General features: G+C 38.2%; 1 protein-coding gene across 1 annotated transcript; it reads left to right on the top strand.

Annotated features, from left to right (window-relative positions):
• Positions 1-3098: 3098 nt before the first annotated feature.
• On the top strand, positions 3099-3824 carry LOC149773012 (uncharacterized; the record flags this gene model as incomplete). The annotated part of the gene is made up of 2 exons (XM_089946823.1): positions 3099-3173; positions 3747-3824. Coding segments are annotated over 2 exons (153 nt in total), but the record flags the coding sequence as incomplete, so codon positions are not given.
• Between the last annotated feature and the right edge of the window lie 10315 nt (positions 3825-14139).

Genomic DNA, 14139 nt, shown 5'->3' with positions numbered 1-14139 from the left:
TGTGTCTTTCCAGTTACAGTCAGTGTTTGTGTAATGATGGGACAGTGATCACAGCCATTTCCAAATTATAACCCATGAGCTAGACTCTTCTTCAAACACAATATGATTTATTTCTAGCTTCCGTGGTGTAAGAGAAGTTGCACATTATAAACGCACACAAAAACACAAACACGGAAGCTCCCATGCAGAAGAGCAAGATCTCATAGGTCTTCAAAACTCTCAGAGATATGACGAAAAGAATACTCATTAATGCTACAAGTACCATTGAAATTCATGCAAAGAGGATTTAAATGGATTTATTAACCTGAACGTAAAATGGATATAGTGACTAAATTACATAGCATACAAAATAGTGTAGATCATCTGGCAGAAATATTTAAAAGCATTGGAGTTTACTCTGATTAAAATGGCTGAAAAGATCATTGTACAATGCATCATACTCTCCACATCAATAGTGACAATATAAATCATAGAAAAGTTATGCAAAAATTATTTCTTTTGGAAAATCCAAATCAGATACAAATTAGTTTCTACCGTTTAAGGGAGAGCTTTAAAAATAGTTCATTATACAATGTCATATTCTATAGGTTACATAAAGTTCTCTTTATTGACCTGTACATAAAAATCAATTAATTGATTTCCCGTACATCGTAAATCTTTATAAATATCTTACATGTGATACAAATACACAAAACAATCTTTATTAAGATACGGTCATTCACGAAATCAATAACACTGCAACATTAATTTTGAGCAACATTATAAATGTAAACCGGATATATATATATATATATATATATATATATATATATATATATATATATATATATATATATATATATATATTGATCAAACTTATAATGAGGCTCAAAATTATGGATTTGTTGCTAGTTAAAGATAATAAATAGACTCTTTTTGATCCGATCTGGCTGATGCATGTTCAAACCTGCTAGACAAAAACTTCACAAACATTTTTATTGTTGTTAACGCAAGAAAATTATTTTAAAATAGTATTTATCAGACGAGTGTGTCTTCATTTTGCATGTATAGATAGATACTTTTATCATCACGAACAGGAAATTTGTTGCCATTACGAAACAAATAAAAAGAAATTAAAAACTATATGATGGCGACACACAAAATATCAATAGGTTATACACTGTAAAAAGAATAAAACAATACTGGTAATATATTATGATATAAACAAAATGTTTCTTATATTTATATGGCAATTGCTAGTATTGGCTACTAAATACAACTTGAGTGTATACATGTAGAAATCTTAATAAGACAGATTTACGTACATAATGGTCAGAGTAAGCGAGACAATTTATATTCATATACGTAAAACAATATGCCTGTTGAAAACAATAGCATATCTATGAATGCTTTTTAAAGATATAAATATCGGCTTACTTTAAGACATCTGCATTGTGAAATGTAAAAACTCCTTCCAATGCATATATACTATGGAGCATCCAAAATCTATTTGGTATAGGTTCTTTCCTACATGTACACAAAAAGGGCGGACATACGTTTCTATTGTCTACTTTCAAAAGCAATTGGAAAATTCGCCAATCCAGCAATTTCAGTATTTCAAGCTGATGTGACGATATACACGCTTTTGATTGTGCAACTCTAAATTTCGAAACAGTAAGGCCATATAGCATCTAGGTACTTCAGGAAATCAAAGCTCATACATACATACATACATACATACATATATATATATATATATATATATATATATATATATATATATATATATATATATATATATATATATATATATATCCTTACATTCATCGCTCTTTGCATCCATATATTCATCTATACATATATACAGTCATCAATCAAAGGTTCATACATACATCTATATATTCATCCAATCATCCACATATTCGCCAATTTATTCATCAATAGATTCATGAATCCATCTATACATTCATTGTATTCATCTATACATCCATTGTATTTATCTATATATCCATTGTATTTATCCATCCATTGTATCCATCTATACATCCATTGTATTCATCTATACATCCATTGCATTCATCTATACATCCATTGTATTCATCTACATATCCATTGTATTTATCTATACATCCATTGTATCCATCTATACATCCATCTATCCATCCATTGTATCCATCTAAACATCTATTGTATCCATCTATACATCCATCCATTCATTGCATTCATGTATACATCCATTGTATTAATCCATACATTCATTGTATTCATCTACACATCCATTGTATCCATCTATACATCCATCCATTCATTGCATTCATCGATACATCCATTGTATTAATCTATACATTCATTGTATTCATCTATACATCCATTGTATCCATCTATACATACATCCATTCATTGCATTCATCTATACATCCATTGTATTAATCTATACATTCATTGCATTCATGTATACATCCATTGTATTAATCCATTCATTCATTGTATTCATCTATATATCCATTGTATCCATCTATACATCCATCCATTCATTGCATTCATCTATACACATCCATTGTATTCATCTATACAGTTATTGTATTCATCTATATATCCATTGTATTAATCTATACATTCATTGCATTCATCTATATATCCATCCATCCATTGTATCCATCTATATATCCATTGTATTAATCTATACATTCATTGCATTCATCTATACATCCATTGTATCCATCTATAAATCCATCCATCCATCCATTGTATTCATCTATACATCCATTGTATCCATCTATGTATCCATTGTATCAATCTATACATCCATCCATCCATTGTATTCACCTATACATCCACTGTATCCATCTATACATCCATTGTATCCATCTATACATCCATCCATTCATTGCATTCATCTATAGATCCATTGTATTAATCTATACATTCATTGTATTCATCTATACATCCATTATATCCATCTGTAAATCCATCCATCCATCCATTGTATTCATCTATACATCCATTGTATCCATCTACATATCCATTGTATCCATCTATACATCCATCCATCCATTGTATTCATCTATACATCCATTGTATCCATCTATACATCCATCCATTGTATCCATCTATACATCCATTGCATCCATCTATACATCCATCCATTCATTGCATTCATCTATAGATCCATTGTATTAATCTATACATTCATTGTATTCATCTATACATCCATTGTATCTATCTATATATCCATTGTATCCATCTATACATCCATCCATCCATCCACTGTATTCATCTATACATCCATTGTATCCATCTATACATTCATCCATCCAGTGTATTCATTTATACATCCATTGTATTAATCTATACATTCATTGTATTCATCTATGCATCCATTGTATCCATCTATATAGCCATTGTATCAATCTATGCATCCATTGTATCCATCTATACATCCATTGTATCCATCTATACATCCATTGTATCCATCTATACATCCACTGTATCCATCTATATATCCATTGTACCTATCTATACATCCATCCATCCATTGTATTCATTTATACATCCATTGTATTAATCTATGCATTCATTGTATTCATCTATGCATCCATTGTATTCATCTATACATCCACTGGATTCATCTATACATCCATTGTATTCATCTATACATCCACTGTATTCATCTATATATCCATTGTATTCATCTATACATCCACTGTATTCATCTATACATCCACTGTATCCATCTATACATCCATTGTATCCATCTATGCATCCATTGTATCCATCTATACATCCATCCATCCATTGCATTCATCTATACATCCATTGTATCCATCTATACATCCATTGCATAAATCTATACATCCATCCATTCGTTGCATTCATATATATATTCATTGTATTCATCTATACATCCATTGCATCCATCTATACATCCATTGTATCCATCTATATATCCATTGTATCCATCTATATATCCATCCATCCATTGTATTCATATATACATCTATTGTATTAATCTATGCATTCATTGTATTCATCTATACATCCATTGTATTCATCTATACATCCACTGGATTCATCTATACATCCATTGTATTCATCTATACATCCACTGTATTCATCTATATATCCATTGTATTCATCTATACATCCACTGTATTCATCTATACATCCATTGTATTCATCTATATATCCATTGTGTTCATCTATACATCCACTGTATTCATCTATACATCAACTGTATTCATCTATACATCCATTGTATTCATCTATACATCCACTGGATTCATCTATACATCCACTGTATTAATCTATACATTCATTGTATTCATCTATACATCCATTGCATCCATCTATTCATCCATCCATCCATCCATTGCATTCATCGATACATTCATTGTATTCATCTATACATCCATTGTATTCATCTATACATCCTCTGTATTCATTTATACATCCAATGTATTCATCTATACATCCATTGTATTCATCTATATATCCATTGTATTCATCTATATATCAAATGTATTCATCTATATATCCACTGTATTCATCTATATATCCACTGTATTCATCTATATATACATTGTATTCATCTATATATCAATTGTATTCATCTATATATCCACTGTATTCATCTATATATCCATTGTATTCATCTATATATCCATTGTATTCAACTATATATCCATTGTATTCATCTATATATCCATTGTATCCATCTATACATCCATCCATCCATTGTATTCATTTATACATCCATTGTATTAATCTATACATTCATTGTATTCATCGGGGCCCCGAGTGGCCGAGTGGTCTAAAGTGCTCTCCGTCACGGATCACTGCCATCTCACCTCTGTCTGCGTGGGTTCGAGTCTCGGGCTCGGCCAGTGTGGATATGTGAGAAAGCTTGCCGGTAGCTTCTCGTGGGTTGGTGGTTCTTTCCGGGGTTTTCCCGGGTTCTTCCTCCACCATTAAAACTGGCCGCCATGTATAACCTATCTTGTGATGAAAAATGGCGTTACACCCTATAACAACAATAACAACAACATTGTATTCATCTATACATCCACTGGATTCATCTATACATCCATTGTATTCATCTATACATCCACTGGATTCATCTATACATCCACTGTATTCATCTATACATCCATTGTATTCATCTATATATCCACTGTATTCATCTATACGTTCATGGTATTCATCTATATATCCACTCCTCTATACATTCATAGATTCATGCATTCTATACGATCCTCAAGCTTCTGAGCTTAGATTAATGGAGTTTGTTTTTCCTTGGTTTTCAAACACGTGTTTCAACGCATCAACAGACAAAACACCTTTTGCTACGTTAGACTGGCTCTCATTTCCTTTGTCTTTAAAATCACCCCCATTTACGGTCAGTTCAGATGACCTTGATTCCCTGTTACCATCCCTTAGTTTGGGACTGTTGGCATATCCATCGGTTGAATTCGGTTTTGAAGCCGTGATAGGTTTATTCGCTGACCTTACTCTGGGACTATTTACATAAGCGGAGCTACTTGTCGGTATGTTTGATGACAATGATGATAATGGATGTGAAACAGGTGATAATGATGATGATGGTGATAACGTTGGTGGTGAAATATAATTTTGTGGTACAACACGGCAACTTGAAGAGTCTTTGGGTGACTGTATATTTTCATGGCTTTTGTCAAAGGGCGGAATTTTGTTTCCCACAGTTATTGAATCAGTGCGATAGCACCTTAAGGGTGTAGATCCCTGGTCAGCATAATCATATATAAATACTTCGTTTGCCATATCGCAGTCATCACTACCTCCTGTATGGTCATCGTCAACTGCCTCGTACATGTTGTCCTCCATGAAATGCCCCTCAGCTGGAAGGAACCCGGTTCCTCCGTCTGGATCTGCATAATCATACACAAACACAACGGGATTGTCCTTATTTGACTTTTCACCAGAGGATTTGGACGTGTTTGGTAATGAGTTTTTCTGTTTGTTTCCTATGTCATTTTTATCCACTACCTTCGGCTCCGCTTGTGGTTTATCGTATAAATCGCCGTGTTCGAACTCAATATAGTCATCAGCCAATCGTTTGACCTTAAGAACCTTGTCGGTAGTTTTCTTTACATCTGCATCTTTCGAACCACTTTCTGTCATTGATTCTACAGAAATATCTTTAATTCCAAATGCTAAAGTATTCATCAACTTTTCAATTTTACTGGCTTTCTTTCTCTTTGGACATTTATCCTCCACTGTACTGACATATTGCACACTGGAGATATTAGAAACAGAGTTGTCCGTTTTAAGTTTTGTACCACTTTTATCTTTCAGATTTTGATCAAAACCACTGTTACTGCATGAAGAGCTGCGATCTAGTCTTGGAGCTCTTTCTTCTGGAATCTGTGAAGGTACCACATATTCTTCTTGCTGATCGGAGCAATGAGAACATTCGCTCGACGTTGTGGAAACTGTATTTACTATCTTCGATTCATCTATATCGCTGTAGACTGAGTTGGATAAAGTCACCTCTAATTTAGGCTTTCCCATCGGCAGTTCGTCATATCTAGCTCTGTTCTGAAATTCCACCACGGCTTTCTTTTCAATAATGTGCCTATGTCTAAAAAAAGAAAGGCATGGATAAACGAGCGTGGAGTATCTAGATTTTATATCAATAACCTGTATTAACCTTCTTAATGGTCTCTCAATTTTGTACTCCTAGTTGTGGATCATTATTTTAATATTGGGTACTTTCATCTATATACTTGGCTTTAAATATTGTCAATATATGCCTACCATCAAGATTAATATCTCATTCTTTTCTACCTCAGATGCTCTGGACCCTTTAAAAAAGTAAAGCATGAATATGCTATTTAAAAATTTACTATGAGTTACCTTTCATAGATGACTTGCTATTGTTGTATATTTAAAGCCATATCTGATCACGTGATAGGCCATACGTGGTGGCCAGTATAAGAGGTGTAGGAGAAACCTGAGAAAAACCGGGAAGAACCATATAGTCATTGTACGCTACTGGCAAGCTTTCTCACATGCCCACATTGGCCGAACCCGAGACATGAACCCACGTGATTACTAAAAGTAGCATCAAAGGTAAACGCAATGTATTATTTTACCAGTTTTCATGCACAGTGAAATTGCAAGTTATTTAAGCAAACTTATAAACTTAGCGAAAATGAAATCAGATTGCTAACAAACGTTTAAATGACAGCGATCATTGAAGAAAGTAACCAGCAAATGTATCTGAACCATGTTGCGTACTCTCCACAACTTTAACTTTATATAAAGTTTTATATATGTACATAACAGCTCATTCTGTGGGCTGTTTTAATGTAATTGCCATAATATATTTTTTAAAATTTGTTATATTCACAATTTCCTATTTACCTGCGACGAAAGATGAAGACTCCAACAATAGCAGCAACAATTAGGAATAGAACGGGAATCAGAACACCGATAATGACACCAGTATTATTGTTTGAAGTATCTGGAAAAGGAAAAGGTAAAGCAAATTATGAGTTTCAAACGTCATTACATTTTAGCGAATAAGTAACATTCATGTTATATTATTTAGTTCTTCTTGTAACATTTTCACAGATTAGTTTCTTCTGCAAAAGTTGCAAACATTGTATCCCTGTTATACTGTTTTACTATTAAAGTAATCGCAGGCGATGGGACACTGCGCGTAGAGATGAAAAAGGAACTCCATATGAAGGCAGGAAAAAATCTCCTCCATATCAGTCAGTAAATCACTGCACCTGATATATAGACAAAAATTTGCTGGCAATCGTTCAGTTTCACTTCAAGTTTACATTTGAGATCGAATGATACTTATATATGACGTACAGACACGTCTTATTTTGTGCTTGTTGGCTAAACAGATGACAAAGTAAGGAAAGGTTTATTTATTTATGTCATCCTGTTGGAATCAAAACAACAATTCCATCCAGAATCCTCATAGCTTTATAAATTTGGGAGTCGTACCGAGATAATTGGAAGCACCGCCTTAGAAGATATGACACGTGTCAACGTACACATATTTTCTTCATGCTGGATCCAATATACTTTCTTAAGAAAGCAAAAGAATCGTTGACATATATTTTTTCCTGTGATGTTATAAGGATACAAAGAGCTTTGCGATGCCTGCATCATAAAAGCAGGAGCTTACATTACAAATTTGCCAATTTTACATATTGTCTTTTTTGTTTACAACAATAGCAATATGCATAGCAAATAGAACGTCTTGGGGCCCCGAGTGGCCGAGTAGTCTAAAGCGCCCTCCGTTACGGATCACTGCCATCTCACCTCTGTCTGCGTGGGTTGAGTCTCGGATTCAGCCAATGTGGGTATGCGAGAAAGCTTGCCAGTAGCTTCTCGTGGGCCGGTGATTCTTTCTGGGGGTTTTCCCGGGTTCTTCCTCCACCATTAATACTGGCCGCCATGTATAGCCTATCGTGTGCTGAAAAATGGCGTTAAACCCTACCACCACCACAACAACAACAACAGAACGTCTTAATGAACAGAACTTATTTGCTTCATCCAATTTCATGTCGTAATTATTTTTAAAAAATATGCTCATTGGGTAGATAATGACGTAATGAAATTAAAGGTTTTTAGACTGCCTCATCTATTTTAGATACAAATGAGAGAAATATCGATGATAATGTCGTTGGCGTCGGAATCCACACAGCGAAAACAGTTTTGTACAAGACCCTAACACGAATAAAGGTGAACAAAAACATTCTACGGAACCCTTAATAAATTGTCAATGAAAGCATTCATGAGAAGTCCTTGAAAAGTTGAAAGCTAATCTTACGAATATAGTACAATAAAATAAGTTTTACCAACGAAATCGATTATTCGTCTTTGTATCATTGTCAAGTAATCAATACTTATCAAGCATCAGCTGCACATGAAAATCAAATGACCAGTACCCACATCTCAATCACTATCTGCCAGTCAATCAAATGACCAGTACCCACATCTCAAGCACTATCTGCCAGTCAATCAAAAGACCAGTACCCACATCTCAAGCTCTATCTGCCAGTCAATCAAATGACCAGTACCCACATCTCAAGCTCTATCTGCCAGTCAATCAAATGACCAGTACCCACATCTCAAGCACTATCTGCCAGTCAATCAAATGACCAGTACCCACATCTCAAGCTCTATCTGCCAGTCAATCAAATGACCAGTACCCACATCTCAAGCTCTATCTGCCAGTCAATCAAATGACCAGTACCCACATCTCAATCACTATCTGCCAGTCAATCAAATGACCAGTACCCACATCTCAAGCTCTATCTGCCAGTCAATCAAATGGCCAGTACCCACATCTCAAGCTCTATCTAACAGTCAATCAAATGGCCATTACCCACATCTCAAGCTCTATCTGCCAGTCAATCAAATGGCCAGTACCCACATCTCAAGCTCTATCTGCCAGTCAATCAAATGGCCAGTACCCACACCTCAAGCATTTTCTGCCAATCAATCAAATGACCAGTACCCACATCTCAAGCTCTATCTGCCAGTCAATCAAATTGCCAGTACCCACATCTCAAGCACTATCTTTCAGTCAATCAAATGGCCAGTACCCACATCTCAAGCTCTATCTGCCAGTCAATCAAATGGCCAGTACCCACATCTCAAGCTCTATCTGCCAGTCAATCAAATGGCCAGTACCCACATCTCAAGCTCTATCTGCCAGTCAATCAAATGGCCAGTACCCACATCTCAAGCTCTATCTGCCAGTCAATCAAATGTCCAGTACCCACATCTCAAGCTCTATCTGCCAGTCAATCAAATGTCCAGTACCCACATCTCAAGCTCTATCTGCCAGTCAATCAAATGTCCAGTACCCACATCTCAAGCTCTATCTGCCAGTCAATCAAATGTCCAGTACCCACATCTCAAACTCTATCTGCCAGTCAATCAAATTGCCAGTACCCACATCTCAAGCATTATCTGCCAATAATCAAATGACCAGTACCCACATCTCAAGCACTATCTGCCAGTCAATCAAATGACCAGTACCCACATCTCAAGCTCTATCTGCCAGTCAATCAAATGACCAGTACCCACATCTCAAGCTCTATCTGCCAGTCAATCAAATGACCAGTACCCACATCTCAATCACTATCTGCCAGTCAATCAAATGACCAGTACCCACATCTCAAGCTCTATCTGCCAGTCAATCAAATGGCCAGTACCCACATCTCAAGCTCTATCTGCCAGTCAATCAAATGGCCAGTACCCACATCTCAAACTCTATCTGCCAGTCAATCAAATGGCCAGTACCCACATCTCAAGCACTATCTGCCAGTCAATCAAATCGCCAGTACCCACATCTCAAGCTCTATCTGCCAGTCAATCAAATGGCCAGTACCCACCTCTCAAGCTCTATCTGCCAGTCAATCAAATGGCCAGTACCCACATCTCAAGCTCTATCTGCCAGTCAATCAAATGGTCAGTACCCACATTTCAAGCACTATCTGCCAGTCAATCAAATGGCCAGTACCCACACCTCAAGCACTATCAGCCAATCAATCAAATGACCAGTACCCACATCTCAAGCTCTATCTGCTAGTCAATCAAATTGCCAGTACCCACATCTCAAGCACTATCTTTCAGTCAATCAAATGGCCAGTACCCACATCTCAAGCTCTATCTGCCAGTCAATCAAATGGCCAGTACCCACATCTCAAGCTCTATCTGCCAGTCAATCAAATGGCCAGTACCCACATCTCAAGCTCTATCTGCCAGTCGATCAAATGAACAGTACCCACATCTCAAGCTCTATCTGCCAGTCAATCAAATGGCCAGTACCCACATCTCAAGCACTATCTGCCAGTCAATCAAATGGCCAGTACCCACATCTCAAGCACTATCTGCCAGTCAATCAAATGACCAGTACCCACATCTCAAGCTCTATCTGCCAGTCAATCAAATGGCCAGTACCCAACTCTCAAGCTCTATCTGCCAGTCAATCAAATGTCCAGTACCCACATCTCAAGCTCTATCTGCCAGTCAATCAAATGGCCAGTACCCACATCTCAAGCACTATCTGCCAGTCAATCAAATGGCCAGTACCCACACCTCAAGCTCTATCTGCCAGTCAATCAAATGACCAGTACCTAAATCTCAAGCTCTATTTGCCAGTCAATCAAATGGCCAGTACCCACATCTCAAGCTCTATCTGCCAGTCAATCAAATGGCCAGTACCCACATCTCAAGCTCTATCTGCCAGTCAATCAAATGGCCAGTACCCACATCTCAAGCTCTATCTGCCAGTCAATCAAATGGCCAGTACCCACATCTCAAGCACTATCTGCCAGTCAATCAAATGACCAGTACCCACATCTCAAGCTCTATCTGCCAGTCAATCAAATGGCCAGTACCCACATCTCAAGCTCTATCTGCCAGTCAATCAAATAGCCAGTACCCACATCTCAAGCTCTATCTGCCAGTCAATCAAATGGCCAGTACCCACATCTCAAACTCTATCTGCCAGTCAATCAAATGGCCAGTACCCACATCTCAAGCACTATCTGCCAGTCAATCAAATCGCCAGTACCCACATCTCAAGCTCTATCTGCCAGTCAATCAAATGGCCAGTACCCACATCTCAAGCTCTATCTGCCAGTCAATCAAATTTTGGCCAGTACCCACATCTCAAGCTCTATCTGCCAGTCAATCAAATGGCCAGTACCCACATTTCAAGCACTATCTTTCAGTCAATCAAATGGCCAGTACCCACACCTCAAGCACTATCTGCCAGTCAATCAAATGACCAGTACCCACATCTCAAGCTCTATCTGCTAGTCAATCAAATTGCCAGTACCCACATCTCAAGCACTATCTTTCAGTCAATCAAATGGCCAGTACCCACATCTCAAGCTCTATCTGCCAGTCAATCAAATGGCCAGTACCCACATCTCAAGCTCTATCTGCCAGTCAATCAAATGGCCAGTACCCACATCTCAAGCTCTGTCTGCCAGTCAATCAAATGACCAGTACCCACATCTCAAGCTCTATCTGCCAGTCAATGAAATGGCCAGTACCCACATCTCAAGCTCTATCTGCCAGTCAATCAAATGGCCAGTACCCACATCTCAAGCACTATCTGCCAGTCAATCAAATGACCAGTACCCACATCTCAAGCTCTATCTGCCAGTCAATCAAATGGCCAGTACCCACATCTCAAGCTCTATCTGCCAGTCAATCAAATGGCCAGTACCCACATCTCAAGCTCTATCTGCCAGTCAATCAAATGGCCAGTACCCACATCTCAAGCACTATCTGCCAGTCAATCAAATGACCAGTACCCACATCTCAAGCTCTATCTGCCAGTCAATCAAATGGCCAGTACCCACATCTCAAGCTCTATCTGCCAGTCAATCAAATGGCCAGTACCCACATCTCAAGCTCTATCTGCCAGTCAATCAAATGGCCAGTACCCACATCTCAAGCACTATCTGCCAGTCAATCAAATGGCCAGTACCCACACCTCAAGCATTATCTGCCAATCAATCAAATGGCCAGTACCCACATCTCAAGCTCTATCTGCCAGTCAATCAAAAGACCAGTACCCACATCTCAAGCTCTATCTGCCAGTCAATCAAATGGCCAGTACCCACATCTCAAGCTCTATCTGCCAGTCAATCAAACGGCCAGTACCCACATCTCAAGCTCTATCTGCCAGTCAATCAAATCGCCAGTACCCACATCTCAAGCTCTATCTGCCAGTCAATCAAATGGCCAGTACCCACATCTCAAGCACTATCTGCCAGTCAATCAAATGGCCAGTACCCACATCTCAAGCACTATCTGCCAGTCAATCAAATGGCCAGTACCCACACCTCAAGCATTATCTGCCAATCAATCAAATGACCAGTACCCACATCTCAAGCACTATCTGCCAGTCAATCAAATGACCAGTACCCACATCTCAAGCTCTATCTGCCAGTCAATAAAATGACCAGTACCCACATCTCAAGCACTATCTGCCAGTCAATCAAAAGACTAGTACCCACATCTCAAGCTCTATCTGCCAGTCAATCAAATGACCAGTACCCACATCTCAAGCTCTATCTGCCAGTCAATCAAATGACCAGTACCCACATCTCAAGCTCTATCTGCCAGTCAATCAAATGACCAGTACCCACATCTCAAGCTCTATCTGCCAGTCAATCAAATGACCAGTACGCACATTTCAAGCACTATCTGCCAGTCAATCAAATGACCAGTACCCACATCTCAAGCTCTATCTGCCAGTCAATCAAATGGCCAGTACCCACATCTCAAGCTCTATCTGCCAGTCAATCAAATGGCCAGTACCCACATCTCAAGCTCTATCTGCCAGTCAATCAAATGGCCAGTACCCACATCTCAAGCTCTATCTGCCAGTCAATCAAATGGCCAGTACCCACATCTCAAGCACTATCTGCCAGTCAATCAAATGGCCAGTACCCACACCTCAAACATTATCTGCCAATCAATCAAATGACCATAACCCACATCTCAAGCACTATCTGCCAGTCAATCAAATTGCCAGTACCCACACCTCAAGCACTATCTGCCAGTCAGTCAAATGGCCAGTATCCACATCTCAAGCACTATCTTTCAGTCAATCAAATGGCCAGTACCCACACCTCAAGCACTATCTGCCAGTCAATCAAATTGCCAGTACCCACATCTCAAGCACTATCTGCCAGTCAATCAAATGGCCAGTACCCACATCTAAAGCACTATCTTCCAGTCAGTTAAATGGCCAGTACCCACACCTCAAGCGCTATGTTCCAGTCAATCAAATGGCCAGTACCCGCATCTCAAGCACTATCTTCCAGTCAGTTAAATTGCCAATACCCACATATGAATCACCAGATGTCAATCAATCAAATGGACAATGCCAACATATCAAGTACCAGCTGCCAGTCGGTCAAATGGACAACGCCCACATATCAAGTACCAGCTGCCAATCAGTAAACATGGCCAATACTCACATATCAAACAGAAGCTGAATGTCAGTCAAATGGCCAATATCCACATATGAATCACCAGCTGTCAGTCAATCAAATGGACAATGCCCACATATCAAGTACCAGCTGCCAGTCGGTCAAAAGTCCGACAACCTCATATGAATCACCA

The sequence above is a fragment of the Sinohyriopsis cumingii genome, unplaced genomic scaffold, assembly GCF_028554795.1.
Source record: "Sinohyriopsis cumingii isolate HCF-2022 unplaced genomic scaffold, ASM2855479v2 utg000913l, whole genome shotgun sequence".
Taxonomy (NCBI): Eukaryota; Metazoa; Mollusca; class Bivalvia; order Unionida; family Unionidae; genus Sinohyriopsis; species Sinohyriopsis cumingii.
The sequence above is the reverse complement of the archived record's forward strand: the minus strand, read 5'-3'. Positions and strand labels throughout refer to the sequence as shown.